The sequence below is a fragment of the Alexandromys fortis genome, unplaced genomic scaffold (assembly GCF_014885135.2).
Source record: "Alexandromys fortis isolate MF-2015 unplaced genomic scaffold, M_Fortis_MF-2015_v1.1 scaffold_62, whole genome shotgun sequence".
In the NCBI taxonomy this organism is placed as follows: Eukaryota; Metazoa; Chordata; class Mammalia; order Rodentia; family Cricetidae; genus Alexandromys; species Alexandromys fortis.
The window spans coordinates 841,847-855,895 of record NW_026067942.1 but is presented as its reverse complement, the minus strand read 5'-3'; the positions used below and the strand labels follow the sequence as shown (position 1 = coordinate 855,895).

General features: G+C 42.9%; 1 protein-coding gene across 1 annotated transcript in view; it reads right to left on the bottom strand.

Moving 5' to 3' along the window:
• Positions 1-1,394: 1,394 nt before the first annotated feature.
• Eprs1 (glutamyl-prolyl-tRNA synthetase 1) overlaps positions 1,395-14,049 on the bottom strand; it is a 67,178-nt gene continuing 54,523 nt past the window's right edge. The window contains 6 exon segments of the mRNA XM_050148164.1: positions 1,395-1,755; positions 1,841-1,905; positions 4,858-4,936; positions 7,431-7,591; positions 10,051-10,224; positions 12,590-12,787. Coding sequence (XP_050004121.1) covers positions 1,605-1,755; positions 1,841-1,905; positions 4,858-4,936; positions 7,431-7,591; positions 10,051-10,224; positions 12,590-12,787 — 828 coding nt within the window. The 3' untranslated portion in view covers positions 1,395-1,604.

Below are 14,049 nucleotides of genomic sequence, written 5' to 3'. Positions count from 1 at the left end.
ACAGAGGAACCTGGAAGTGGGTACGGGAAGGGTAAGGTGAATGTGAAAATGCCACGGCCAGTGAGAACTGATTCAGAGCACAACTATGTGATCAGACAGGCTGTTTACATCCGGTGCGCGTGGAGGCCAGAGTCCAACACCAGGTGCTCGCCATTTATTATCTGAGACAGGGTCTTATGGACTCTGCTAGAGCTCACACTAGCTGGCCTGACTGGTGAGCCAGGGAGCCGCAGGAGCTGCCTGTCTTTGCCTTCCCAGCTGGGACTAGAACTCAGGTCTGCAAGCTTGTCCTACGAGCGCTTTACTCATGGAGCATCCTCCCCAGGCTGTGTGCTGTATTTCACCTGTAGCTTCCTGGGGCATTTCCTGTCCCTAACAGGAGCATAACCTGCCTTTGCATCTCATTTCGTTCCCTCTAGTAACACTGAAACCTTGCTCATTCTTCAAAGCATGACTCACAATTCTAAGCCTCTTAAAGGCCCTTCCTGGGAAATGGAACTGGAAATGAAGCGCTGAAATGAGGTGTTCACTCACTTGTCAGAGGACGGAGCAGGAGGACCACAACTTCAGGTCAGCCTGGGCTACAAGGTGAGGTAGTCTCAGCAGAGGCACATGCCACAAAGCCTGGTAACCTGGGCTCAATCCCCACAATCCACATGGTAAAGAGAGCGGACTCCATCAAACTGTCATCTGACTTCTGACTTCCATACATGTGCCCTGGCAAACACACACTGCCTCACCAGGAAAAAGAAGAAGGCTCCAAATGAGGTACAAAAGGCCTCCCAGGCAAACAAGCAGATAGAAAGACAACTTGCATGAGAAAAGCAGAGGGCTGTGTCGAACTGAAGGACACTGAGCAGGTAATGAGCCAGATTAGGTAATGTGTTTACATTTTGGCCTATAAATGATAAGAACTATAAAATAATATGAGGGGGGAAACTATCTTAATAGACTACAATGAGAAAAACAAAAACAGTCTTGAAAATGTGGAGGCTGGCATGGTGGTCACACACCTAAGAGTGACACCATTGATTAGATATTGTGAGGAAGCCAAGTATAGAAATTTGCATACCAATACCTAAGGATGTGGCCAGGAAGAAAAGCACTGACAGACATAACAGAAGTCAATTAACAACACAGTCAGAAGATCCAGGTGCTGTGGTGAGACAAGAGTCAGAGTGCACACCGGACCTGCAGGTTGTTCTCCACGACCTCAGAGAGACCCTCAGGGTGGGGAAGCCTGGAAAGTGTGGAGAAATGGGGGCAACTCTTTCTGAGATGAAGACTGGCTTCCTGAGACCATCAGGGAAAGTGTACCCCTTGCCTACTTGGCTTTCTATGACCACCCTTGTGTCTATGATTCAGCTACTGCAGGATGAACTGAATACATAAAATATAATTAGTTCATGGTGTTTATTACCCAGGCTGTTTACAGAAAAGTATTTCCCACCGTTAATTTAGGTGTAAGAATAGCTGTTTATCTCATGTGATTTCTTTTTAGAATTTTTAAAAAATGAAAAAAAAAAAACCTGCATCTGAGAAGATATTAGTATCATTGGTTTTAAAAAAAAATTAGGATGGGTAAGAAGCTTCTGTTTCGTCCATCAGTAACTCCGACCAAACAAGGTGTAGAACTTGGCAGGTTTCTTGCCACAGATACACATGGCTCCAGGCTGCAGCTCACACAGAGGATTGAAAGGAATGCAGAGACTTTTGGCTCCCATGGACGGAGCACCAGGTTCCACATCCTGATCCCTGGAATTAAAGAGACAGGAAGTCTGTTCACTCCTGCTGCACACTGCCCCCTTCCAAGTGCAGTCTATCAATGAGTTATATTTACCTGGCAGTTGTCTTTTTGATCCAGTCCTCACAGTCAATCTCCCCACAGAATGGAATCTGTGCAATCTAGGAAGAAAAGAAAATGCATTCTGCCATTAAAACTCCTAGAGAGGAGCACCTGAGTTCTTTTTACCTTTCAAGCAAAAGGGGTATGTGTCCCAGTCTTTCTGCAGCTATGGTACCTTTGTAAACACTGAGATCTTTGCTCAGAAGTAGACATGAGAACAGAGAATGATTTTTTACAGCATCCAAAATCCATACTCATAAAACTTGACACAAACCATCTTTGCTGTAACATACTAAACGCCTGTATGAACTGTGCTGGAGACCTTTTCAGGTCCTGACTGCTGCCTGTGTTACAGAGCTGGCTGTCAGGAGGATGGAAGGGGGTGTCTAAGAGTGAACTGATTGCAAGGTAACACAACAGTAACAGCTAACAGCCAGGCAGGTCTCACTCGACCTTACATGTCTAACATGTCAGGGATAAGTGACTAACCTTAAACAACAAATGCCTATAAATGACAAAAATCATGTTTTATCAGGAAAATTACAACGAAACTTCAATCCCAGGGAACAACATAGTATAAGGAGAGAACCAACCCCACCAAGCTGTTCTTTGACCTCTCTCTGTGTGCTGTGGCATGCACCCACTCATACACTAAATGTAGGAAAGAGAAGGGGTGGTTGTTTGAGGGCAGAGGCAGCAGCAGTGCTGCCCCCCAACTTTTCATGACTTAGCTGTATTCTACATTCTTAAACTAAATTCACCTGCAAGGATCATGAGTTCCAACTCCTGGTCTACAAAGTAGTGTCTCAAAAACAAAACAAAAAGGTCCTCTGCAAAGCTATCATGCACTGGGATCTAGTAAGCATGTTTCAGAAGGCTTCTTCTCTAAGAAGTAAAAGCAAATAGAAAGGAGGCGATTACAGAAACAGGAACTTCTTTAGATGGACCTTAACTCCAAGGAAGGGCAAATGCTCATGATCACGTCTCTTATGTGCACTTGGTGAACGTGCTAATCTAATTTCCGAAATTTACCAACTGCTCTTCTGATAAACTGCCTCCAAGACTACAGAAGCAATACATTTCTGTGTGTGTCCTACAAGCGAGGAAATGGATGGAGAGAAAGGGGCAGAGACCAGTGACAGCACACATTCAGAGTTTTAATACAGAAATTCTTTGTGCCATGAAAATGGAGACAAAGGACCCAAGATCTAAGCCAATTACTTCCCTGTATGAGAGCTGCAAACCCTTAACATTTGCAAACAAAGTGCATAAAAAAGGACATTTATAAAACTGTGTAATACATAAAATAATAATGTCTGTACCACATGAAGAAATTTGTATTTGGACTTGTAAGTGATTCTGTCAGAGCCTTGTGGCAAAGGGAGATAATTCTAGCTACTTAGGGGCTGAGGCAAGAGGATCCAAAGTTCAAAGATTCTAGCTTACCAGTGAGCTCAAGCCTAGCCTAGGAAACTCAGCGAGAGTCTGTCTCTACTGCAAAATAACAAGTAGCTCAAGGGGTAGGGCTCTTGCTCTGCACACCTAAAGCCGGAGCTCCTACCCCAGCATCAATACAGCAAATCAGCTAGAGTGAGAGGTAGAAAGGGTGGACTTGAAAATCAGCGAAGTGAACCAATTAGTCGCCCCACCCCTTTATACCAATGAATAGAAGTAGAGAGGAAAAGAGCTGTGTTTTACCTACTATAAGTTGGTTCACAGAGCTTTCCTCTCTAAGGCTGTCTGTCCCCATGAAGCAAGAGGGGAAGAGGCACTGACTACTGACTGTAACAGACACAATCTATTTATTGACCTATGTGTTCGTTGGGCATGAAACTAAACTAAAATATCCCTGCTCCACTTTAAAATTTCAAATCCTTACAGTAATCTATCTAATATTAGGATAAAATATATGACCCATATTTTATTGTGAATCTTGGTTCTTCGAAATCAATGCATTTGCTAAAAGCTACTCTATTATATTAATGCTTATGCAATTTCTCTAAAAAAACTGTTTTACAAAAGTGACTAATCATTACCATAAATTATTTAAATTTTTAACTTAAAAATTAATGGAGTAAATTGAGTCTGGCAGCACAGGCCTTTCATCCCAGCTCCTCAGGAGACTGAAGCAGGAAGATTTCAAGTTCAAGAGCTGCCTAGGCTACAGTGAGTTCAAGGGTCAACCTAGGCATTTAAGAAGATCTTTCCTCCAAATGAAAAGAAGTGGGCTGGAGCTACACTTAGTGCCAGCCCAGCATCAGCATGCCAAAGCCTAGGTTCATCCTCAATACGCACAGGAAGGAGCACACACGATAGAAGATGGCCACACAACCTCTGGTCTTCTGTTAAAAGCATGCAGCAGACAAGGGAACTATAGAACACAGAAAGGTTAAGGCCAGGGAAACAGTAAACCAAAGCCAAATGCTGAAGAAGTGGGGATCTGAGAACAGTGTTGAGGCCATCTATTTTATAGAGCAGTGAAGAGTCAGCGAGGTGAATTCCTCTGCACCAGTAACAAGAAGTATTATTAGGCTACCAATGAGTGTTTGAAAAACAAAACAAAACACAACAACTTTGTCTTTTATTCTCAAAAAGGAGTTTTTAAAAATCTGTGAAGGAAGTATACATTAAACAGCGGCAGAGAGACCTAACTTCTGTTATCTGTCTAATTCTATGGGCTAATTCATTTAGACTCTGGCCCATGGTTTCTCATTTGTAATCTGGACACACGGGACTAGTTGTGTATTTAACACGCATACCAAATACTAAAGTCCATAAGTGATTCACTCCAATAGTACAGAAAGCTGAATAATGTACAATCCCTTTGCTTGACTGGCTCTAAAGGAGACTGAAACAAAGTCTCAGCTGAGGTTGTTTTAAAATCTGTTTACTGGGACTTGTCAGTAGAGCAGGTCAGTGGTACAGCACTGCCTAGAACAGGCAAAACCCTGGGGTCAGTGCCTGGGCCTGCAAGAAACAAAACCAAGAATACCTTTCTGGAGGCCCCTTACCTTCCCAGAATCTAGTGCCTTCTGAAAGTCCTCCAATGTGTTGGATACAACCATATGAGCTTTAAGGTCTTCAGTAGCCCTGCCAAAATAAATCAGAAAATACATAACTTTCCTTACAAATATGACAGTTTTTTTTAAATCCGAAAATAAACAAGATTTAATGAAATACTAAGTGAAAGTCAGAAGAACTCAATCTGAGTATTAATTCTGTGACCGGCAGTGGCCACCTTGCTTCAGCATCACCTCAAGCCAACATGTGAGAAAATTGCCACGCACACAACAGGCAGCTGCTACTTTTGTCATTGCTGCTGAACAGTCCTAACTCCCACTTGTACCACCTCGGAAAGTCTGTTAGTTTTCAAACCTTCTGGTCTACTTTTCCCCTCTACAAAAACGGGAAAATGATAATAATACTACAGCAGGAGATATATAGAACTAACTGCCCAATAATGACACATGAAGGAATGAAAGCATCGTAACAACACACACAAATTAAAGATATTTTCACACCATCAAATCCTCCCACCCTACACTCCCGTCCCCTTGGGTCTCACTACATAGCGCAGGTTGGACTAGAACATGATTCCCTCCGAATTCAGCTAGTATTACTAGGTGTGCCCTACCATGCCTGGCTCCACAGCCTCCTCTTTCAGACCCTCAGGCTTTAGTAATGCCATAGGCAATACTTTCATCTACATTCACACATGGAGTAGAAGGAAAAAAAAGACAGCTCTTTTCTGAATCTCAAGGCTAGGACCTTGGGCATTCTTAGCAATTGCTAGCTGTCAGTCAAATTTGTTTCCTCTTTTCCCGTCACATTTTTTTGTATCGAGATAGGCAAGACTAAGTAGGAAAAGCCATGGGACATTTCCCACCATACATATGAAGGCAGCAGGCATGGCTCTTGCACCCTCACCCACCAGCACTCCCTTGACTTGACTGTGATCTGGTGTGTCCATGTCACTAAGTTCTAGGTGATGGCAGAACCAATAAAATGAGTGGATCGAAGTTCTGGAAAATACACCACTGGACCTGCAGACCAGCTTCACACTGCTTCAGATACGGAGAAGCTGCTCTGTGTCTGACTCTGCTCTTCTCTTAGCTATAACAGTTTAGTCTACTTCACACAGGACTTCTTTCATCAAAGCTGACATTAAGGAGGCTGGGATGTAGCTCAGTGCAAGGAAAAGAGCCTGCCTAGTATGAATGAGGACACAGCTACCTCCCTCAGCAATGAAAGGAAAAGAAACACCAGCTACTCTTAATATTAAGTCCAGTAAACTAACCAGGAGGATCCACAGAAGGAGCCTGTCCCGTAGAAAGAGGGAAACCTCAGGAATACACGTTTGTGATAGATCTATACTGCTAGGTCCTCAGTTCAGTAAAATTAATCAATATATTAGTTTCTTCATACTTGGTAATATAAAGATCCAACTATGAACAAGTATGCAATGCTATCTTTTTTTTTTAAAAAAAAATTATTTGTTATCCTAATTCAGCTTTTCCTTAGTAATAAGTCTACGTAGAATTGACCTATTCAAAGTACCTATATTTATAAGCAAGAATGCAGAGTATATTGAAAATTGCACAAGATTAAAAACAAAACAAAAACATCACTAAGAACAAACTATTTAGAATAAACCTTGTATGTAAAAAATAACAGAATTTGAGTATAAGTGAATGAAAAGTTGTTGAAATTTTCTGCTAAGCCAGGAGTTAGGTAGCATAGGAAGGCTGAGGTGGAGTATTAAAAATCCAAGGCCAGCCTCAAGTTTGTAGGCAATCCAGGCTACCGGAGACCCTATCTCCAAAAACAGACGACAACTTGTTTTTGTAAAAATACCCATCTGGAGCTTGAAGACAGCTCAGCAGCATGGTAACCCCTTTCTAAGTGTTAGGACCTGGGTTCAGCCCCCACGACCTACAACAAAACCAGCTGCAGATGTGGTACATACCATATTGTATCCCAAGACCCCTGGGACTTGCTACCCATCCAGTCTAGCCTACTTGTTAAGCTCCAAACCAGTGAAAAACCTTGGCTCAAAAAAATACAAGGTGGGGCCGGAGAGAAGGAAGGCTCAGAGGTAAAGAGCACTGGTTGCTCTTCCAGAGGTCCTGAGTTCAATACCCAGCAACCATATGGAGGCTCCCAACCATCTATGAGTTCTGCTGCCCTCTCCTGGCGAGCAGGAGTATATGCCATTATGGGGAAGCTTTTAACACTATAGCTGCTGGCTGCTCTCTTAGGCTTAGTCTCTCAGGGAAGGTGCTGGTAAAGCTTCTTGGATGGATTCTACCAATCTGTGCCCAGCACTTAAGAACCAAAGACTTAATAAAATAACCTGGATCTGAAGTTAACCCCATCTAGTGCAACAGACGGATCAGTTCACAGGGAACACACACTTAGGAAACCCAGAAGTCAAAACTTCAAATGGAGTAAGACACTGTGGTGGTCCTGGAGCTCAGGGAGAAAGGCTACATCCAGTTGCAAGAACCCCAAATCCCTTGTTTATAACGTCTCAAACACTGGGTGGAAGCTGAAGAAAGGAGACACAAGTAAACTACAGAGCTACCTTGTGAAAAGGTTAAGCTGGATGTCTTCCAAAATCTCTTGAAGTTTAGCCTCAGCCTCTTTTTCGGCAATTGTTAACTTCTCTCCAGTATCTCGTCTGACAGCCACAAACTGAGAGCTCTTCATATCTCGTGGCCCCACCTCAAGTCTGACTGGAACCCCCTATAAAAAAAACAGGCAGTTAAACCTGTGCATGGGAATCTCAAGCTGAATACAGACTATTTCAGGGCTTTAGCTACTATAAATCATAAAACAGCCAAAGAGCAACGGTAACTAAACAGAAAAAGGGCAAGTGATACTCCTGACACTAGAGAACCTACCTCAGTGCAGAAGGGAACAACACTGCTCGTGTCGTCAGAACTAAGCCACCTCTTGATAGAAAAGCATCTGAACGGGCATTCCCATTTCCTCACAACTGGCATGTGGTACATGGAAGAATACAGAGGCTTCTTAAAACCAGACACCCCCAAGGAACTGAGGGGATTAGCACACGGGTACACCCCAGTGTGCTTTGGCTGGGATGCCTCGGCTCTGGAAGGAACTACACAGCAAGCATGAGAATCACCTGCAGGGTTGGATAAAGCACTGCCTGCCAGCCCTTATCAGAGGTTCTTGTACTGGAGGGTAAGGATGGCTGAGAGTCATACTTGAAGGAGTATTTCATGTTCAGACTGCTGGCTTTAGGACTAAGTTTGAGAGGCACCATGCTCTCAGGCTTCCATGAGAGAATTTAAGAATTGGCTATATCCAAGTTTAAGACTCCTGCATATTCCAATCTCTAAGGAGACTAAAGCCCTTAAGTGAATCACAATTACTAAAGGCTCAGAGACTGATATTGGAGTTCAACCTTTCAGCCACTGATTATTACCTTGACCTCAGTCCGAAAATGGTAATCCTGCCTCCAGGAATCTCAGAATGAGATTGAGACTGTGAGCTGTCTCCTCCAGTCTTATATTCCTCTCTATGTCTGGGATTAAAGGCATGCACTGCCCGGTTTCTCTGGCAACTAGTGTGGCTACTGGGATTAAGGGTGCGTGTTACCACTGCCTGGTCTGTAAGGCTGACCAGTGGGGCTGTTTTACTCTCTGATCATCAGGCAAGCTTTATTTATTAAAATACAAATGAAATGCCACTACACTTAAGGTCCAGGAACACTTTGCAGTAAGATCTGGAACCCTCTCTGATAAATTGCAGGCCTTACATATCAGTGTAAGAGCCTTTAGAACAGCGGTCCTCAATCTCCCTAATGCTGCTATCCTTTAATACAGTTCCTCACCTTGTCGTCACCCCCAACCATAAATTTATTTCATTGCTACTTCATAACTGTATTTTTGTTACTAATATCTGATATGCAGGCTATCTTATATGAACCCTGTGAGAGAAGAGTTGCTCTACCCGCCCACAGGTTGAGAGCCACTGCTTTAAAACTAATTTAGGACTCTGACACTGTAAGCCAGGTGCTTCTATAAACAACATGGCTGCTGAGTAGTACTCAAGTCAAAGACAAACTTATGTGAACGCCAGCAAGTCCACTGACTCTCATCAAACAGGCTCCCAGGGATAGAGAGTCCTAGAGATAAAGCCGTGTCTCTGGAGGAAGGACGTAGAATAGGAAGGTGGGGGATCCAGAAGTAGACGGCACACATGAACTGGCTTAGAGAAGTAGCTGCTGGCATCCACCAGCTATCCCTAGGTGAACAAAAAAGACTGCAACTAAAGACAAATTACAGAGGACAAACTATCTGTCTTGAAGGTCTTCCCTGAAGGGAGGGAGCACATGAAAAAGAAAGTATGGCACACAAAGAAGAAGCAGGGCCAGCAGCAGCGCTGATCCCCAGCGCAGGTTACCATAGGCACCGTTTTTAAAGTAAGATGAGGGATGGTAGTGGCTTTGTAATTCAAGAGGGTTAATCCTGAATAACCCCAATACATCAAGCATCCATTCCTAAGTTCTCAGGTACCATCTAGGATCATGTCCCACACTACTCCTCCTAATTCCTAGACTAACTTGATATTCTCTAACATAGCTTAAAAAAAAGGTAACCGCTAAAAGTTTGTGAAATGGAATAAAGGGCATCGTTACCTAATAATGAAGTTGTGTTGTAAATGAAAATACACAAAAACGTGAAACCAGAATTTAGACAGAATTCTGCAGAGAGGCAGAAACAACGGCAAAGGGATGTTTAACCGTGTGGACCAGAACTGCAGATGTGGAGGGAACCTGTGATGACTCCATCATCACCGAAACCTCACTCTGCCGGGACTGAACTCAGATATAAGCACTGCAACATAACCGCCAATGAGCCTTATATGTTATATAAGCAAACACTTCAAGATCATCTTTATTCTAATGTAAGAAAAACTGGCTTTCACAAAACTTTTTGGGAGGCAAGGCCCAGTGCAGGGAATCAAAGGCAGGGCCAAGCACATGTTCTCCCACCAAGCTACTACTCCCTGAATCACCACAGAAATTAGTTTAACAAGCACATACTCTAGAAAACTCTTTTACAAGGTATGACCTACACTGGTGCTCAGAACTTACGACTATAAATATGGAAAGGTAAGGAAAAACCTTAAGTTTGCAGAAATCTAGATCTCCCCGGTGCAGGACCCCTGCATACCTTCAGCTCCCAGTGATTGAACTTCCAGCCTGGAGAGTAGTTGTCTCGTATATCAACTCGGACTCGGATGTTAGCGCCAAGTAGCCGCCTTCGATACTCATTGCATTTTGCCATCAGTGCCTCTCTGTCTTCTTCAGACAGGGCATTTGTGATTCCACACGGAATCACTACCACCTAGAGTCCAACCAAAGACATACCACATACACATAAGGACATCTACAATAATGAACCATACGAAAGTTAAAAGATGCCAATGCACAATCTTCTAAATATACATAATTTTACTACAATTAAAAAACATGGTGCTGGAGAGATGGCTCAGTGGTTGAGAACACTGGCTGCTCTTGCATAGGTCCCAGGACCCACCCGGTACCTCACAACCATCTGTAAGTAACTCCAGGGAGTCCAACTCCTTTTCTGACCTTTGAGTGCTCCAACCCACATGTGATGCACAGACATACACTTAGGCATACACACACACACACACACACACACACACACACACACACAATAAATCTTTAAATGAACAAAACAAACAATCCACAACATGCAGCACCCTAAACGTTTCAAAGCACACTACTGACAAAATTTCCTAAAGTTTGCTGCGGGGCCACTATGTTAAAAACAACACTAACAACAACCATTAAATATTTAGGATCATCCAACATCAAAAGGCCTTAAAAAAAATCAAACTATATACAATAACTTATTGAAAAGCTATATTTTACATTGTTTTAAAAGCACTTTTTCTACAAAGAATCTCATCTGTTACAGCGATGTGAATGCTGAGCTGCACAGAACTTCACATTTGCAACACACCTGCTGGAGCACACAGTACAAGACAGTACCCCATTCCTTATCTGTTCGCTTTCTGAGTCTGTGACCTACCAGGCCCCTTTGTTTCCCGGGGTGCAGCACTGTCCTTCCGAGTCTCTCCTTTAGGGCGGCCACTTTCTGTTCCTATGTTTGTCTGTGACCAACTGCTGAGGTCACAGCCCGGCTCTTCATCTCTCTGTCACTGTCCCTACACCTCTAGACTTCCACTCTCCTCTGAGGACAGGGGCTTCCGCCTCTCCGAATACTTCTTGGGAAAAGTCAGCAATACTGACCTAGGTATTTAGGAGCCATGCAGTAGTGGCCCATGCCTTTAACCTCAGCACTCATTAGGCAGAGGCAGGCGGATCTCTTGAGTTCCAGGACAGCGACAGCCAAGGCTACATAGAGAAACCCTGTCTGGAACCCCACCCTCCCCCAAAAAGAGTTTTTTGGAGAGAACAAGCAAAGATGTGTTGTCCTGTAGCTTTCTGGTGTCTCTCTGTCTGTCTCTCTCTAAGACAGACTCTCACTATATAGCCCTGACTGGCCTATTCACTCTCTAAACTCCGTAAATAGACCATGTTGGCCTGGAACTCAAAGAGATTTGCCTGCTCCTACCTCCAATGTTCTAGAATTAAAGAGTATGCCACCATGTCCAGCATTTGGTTTAACCGGGTGGGGGCACACCTCTTATAAAGGAAGACACTTAACTGGTGTGACTTACAGTTCAGAGACTTGGTGCATTATCATCATGGTAGGAAACAAGGCAGTAAGCAGTATGCATGTGCTAGAGCTGAGAGTCCTTACATCCTGATCCAAGGGCAACAGGAAGTGAGCTAAGACACTGTGTGTGGCTTAAGCATGTATGAGACTGCAGAGTCCTCCTCCACAGTGACACACTTCCTTCAACAAGGCCACACTTCCTAATAGCGCCACTCCTTTTGTGGGCCATTTTCTTTCAAACCACCAGAGAGCCCTCCTGGAGCTGGCATTAGAGGAGGCTGTAAACTGCCACAAGCAGTCACTGAGAAGTGCACCTGGGTCCTCTGCCACCTTACCCACCAAGCCACCTCTCCAGCTCCAGGTCTTTTAGCCATGATCACTGACAGCCAGTGTGACCTGCTTCCCAGTCTTGCTTGGAGGCTTGGTTTACAGACATTTCCTTCTCGGGGCTCCAGCATGAACTAGTTTATCGCTTACACAATCCACATCTGTTCTACAATAACTAAATCAATCTGTGTAATTTCTAACCTGTCTACAACATGTGTTAATCAGTTAAATATCATTCATCAACATGAAGAACAATTCATTTAACCCTACTATATTTTATTTAAACAATTCTAAATAATTTCAAAAAATTATTTCTAAAGAAAATTTTAGGGCTAGAAAAATGGCTCCACAGTTAAGAGCATCCTCATGGTGCCCTCTTCTAACCTTGGGAGGAACTAAGCATGCACGTGGTCCACAGAGGCACAGGCAGACAAAACATTCAATTTTATGAGTGAATGTTTTGTCTGCCTGTGCCTAAGAAACCTAAGAAAAAATTTAAAAGTTTTCAGTAAACTAATTTTTAAAATTCTTGGGACAATAAATAATACATATGTGTCTAGGCTATATTTTCTAATGTTTCTATACCATCAGAGAAATCTACCCTTTCAAAGTTCCTTTGTAAACACAGACTACAATCGTATAAAAGACATGATAAAGAGAACATTTCCCTTACCTGAACAGAGGCTACACGGGGTGGCAACACTAAGCCCATATTGTCTCCATGAACCATGACCATCACACCAATAGTCCGAGTTGTCAGACCCCAGGAGCACTGGAATGCAAACTGCTTCTCTCCTGGTGTCTTTGGGTCTTCAAAAACTATTTCACACATTTTAGAAAAATTCTGGCCTAAATGGTGTGATGTTGCTCCCTAAAACAAGGAGAGAAACACAGCTTTAGTTTTAAACTATTATTCCCTTGAAAATAATGACAAGATCACATACTTTAGAATACCACTACACGCACTGTTTTATCTCCTTTTAATGCTTAAAATTCAAGTATGATTGACATGACAAGAAAGGACTGGCTAAAAAAAGTTAGCAGTTCTGCTCTGGGTGGTCCCTTTCAACAAAAACAAAAACAAAAAACAAAACACACACTCTGAATGCAAGGTTTTACCTGGAGCTCATGCCTGGCAATTCAGGATGAAACCCCAGCTTCACTGATTCCCCATCATGGAGACACAGAACAGGCCTAGAAATCACATGATGCTCTCCCTCCTCCACTGTTCTCTTCCTTCCCCCTCTCCTCCTCCCAGTCTTTTGGGAAGGGTCTCATAGCCCACATGGACCTAGAACTCACTATGGAGCTGATGGTAGCCTCCAATACCCGATTCTCTTGCCTCCATTTTCAGAGGTGTGCACCATAACACCCAGTTTGGAGTATTGATGATCAATATATCAATAAAAATTGGTGATCAATGACTCCGTGCCTGCAAGCAAGTGCTGTACTGCTTTCACAGTAATTATTTTTTATTCACTTTTTAAAAATCAACATACTGAGGCAATGTAAACACATTTTGTAATGTTTGAATCAGGTTAAACTTACCTCAAGAATCCATCATTTCTTTCTGGTAAAAATTTTCAAAATCTTGAGTGTTTTAAAAACGCGCAGCACATTACTATTGATGGTTACCCTCCTATACAATAACAGGCCAGATTTTTCTTTCCCCCAAGGAGTGTCTTACTATGTAGCTCACATTAGCCACAGACTCCTTAGAGTGTTGTAACTATAGCTGTCTGCCACCATCCTTATCTGCAGTATAACATTCAACTCCTATAGAACTAAAATTTATTGCCTACTGACCAACTCATAGTCTCCCTAACCTGTAAGTAACCACCATTCTAGTCACAGGTTATAAACAACCACTTTCTTAGAGTTCACATACAATTAAGATCATACTTCATTTATTTCACTTAACACAAATATCTTCAATTTCATCTATGGTACAGCAAATGACAGAATGCATTCCTTTTATGGTTAATATCCCACTGTGGATATAGGCATTGTTTTTTATCAGGTGATATTGCCACTGTCTGGCTATAATGCTGCATTGAACAGAGTGTAGATGTGCCTTCAGTAAGCTCTTTGCATCCGTCTGGATCTACCTCTAGGAAAGGCATCACTAGATGG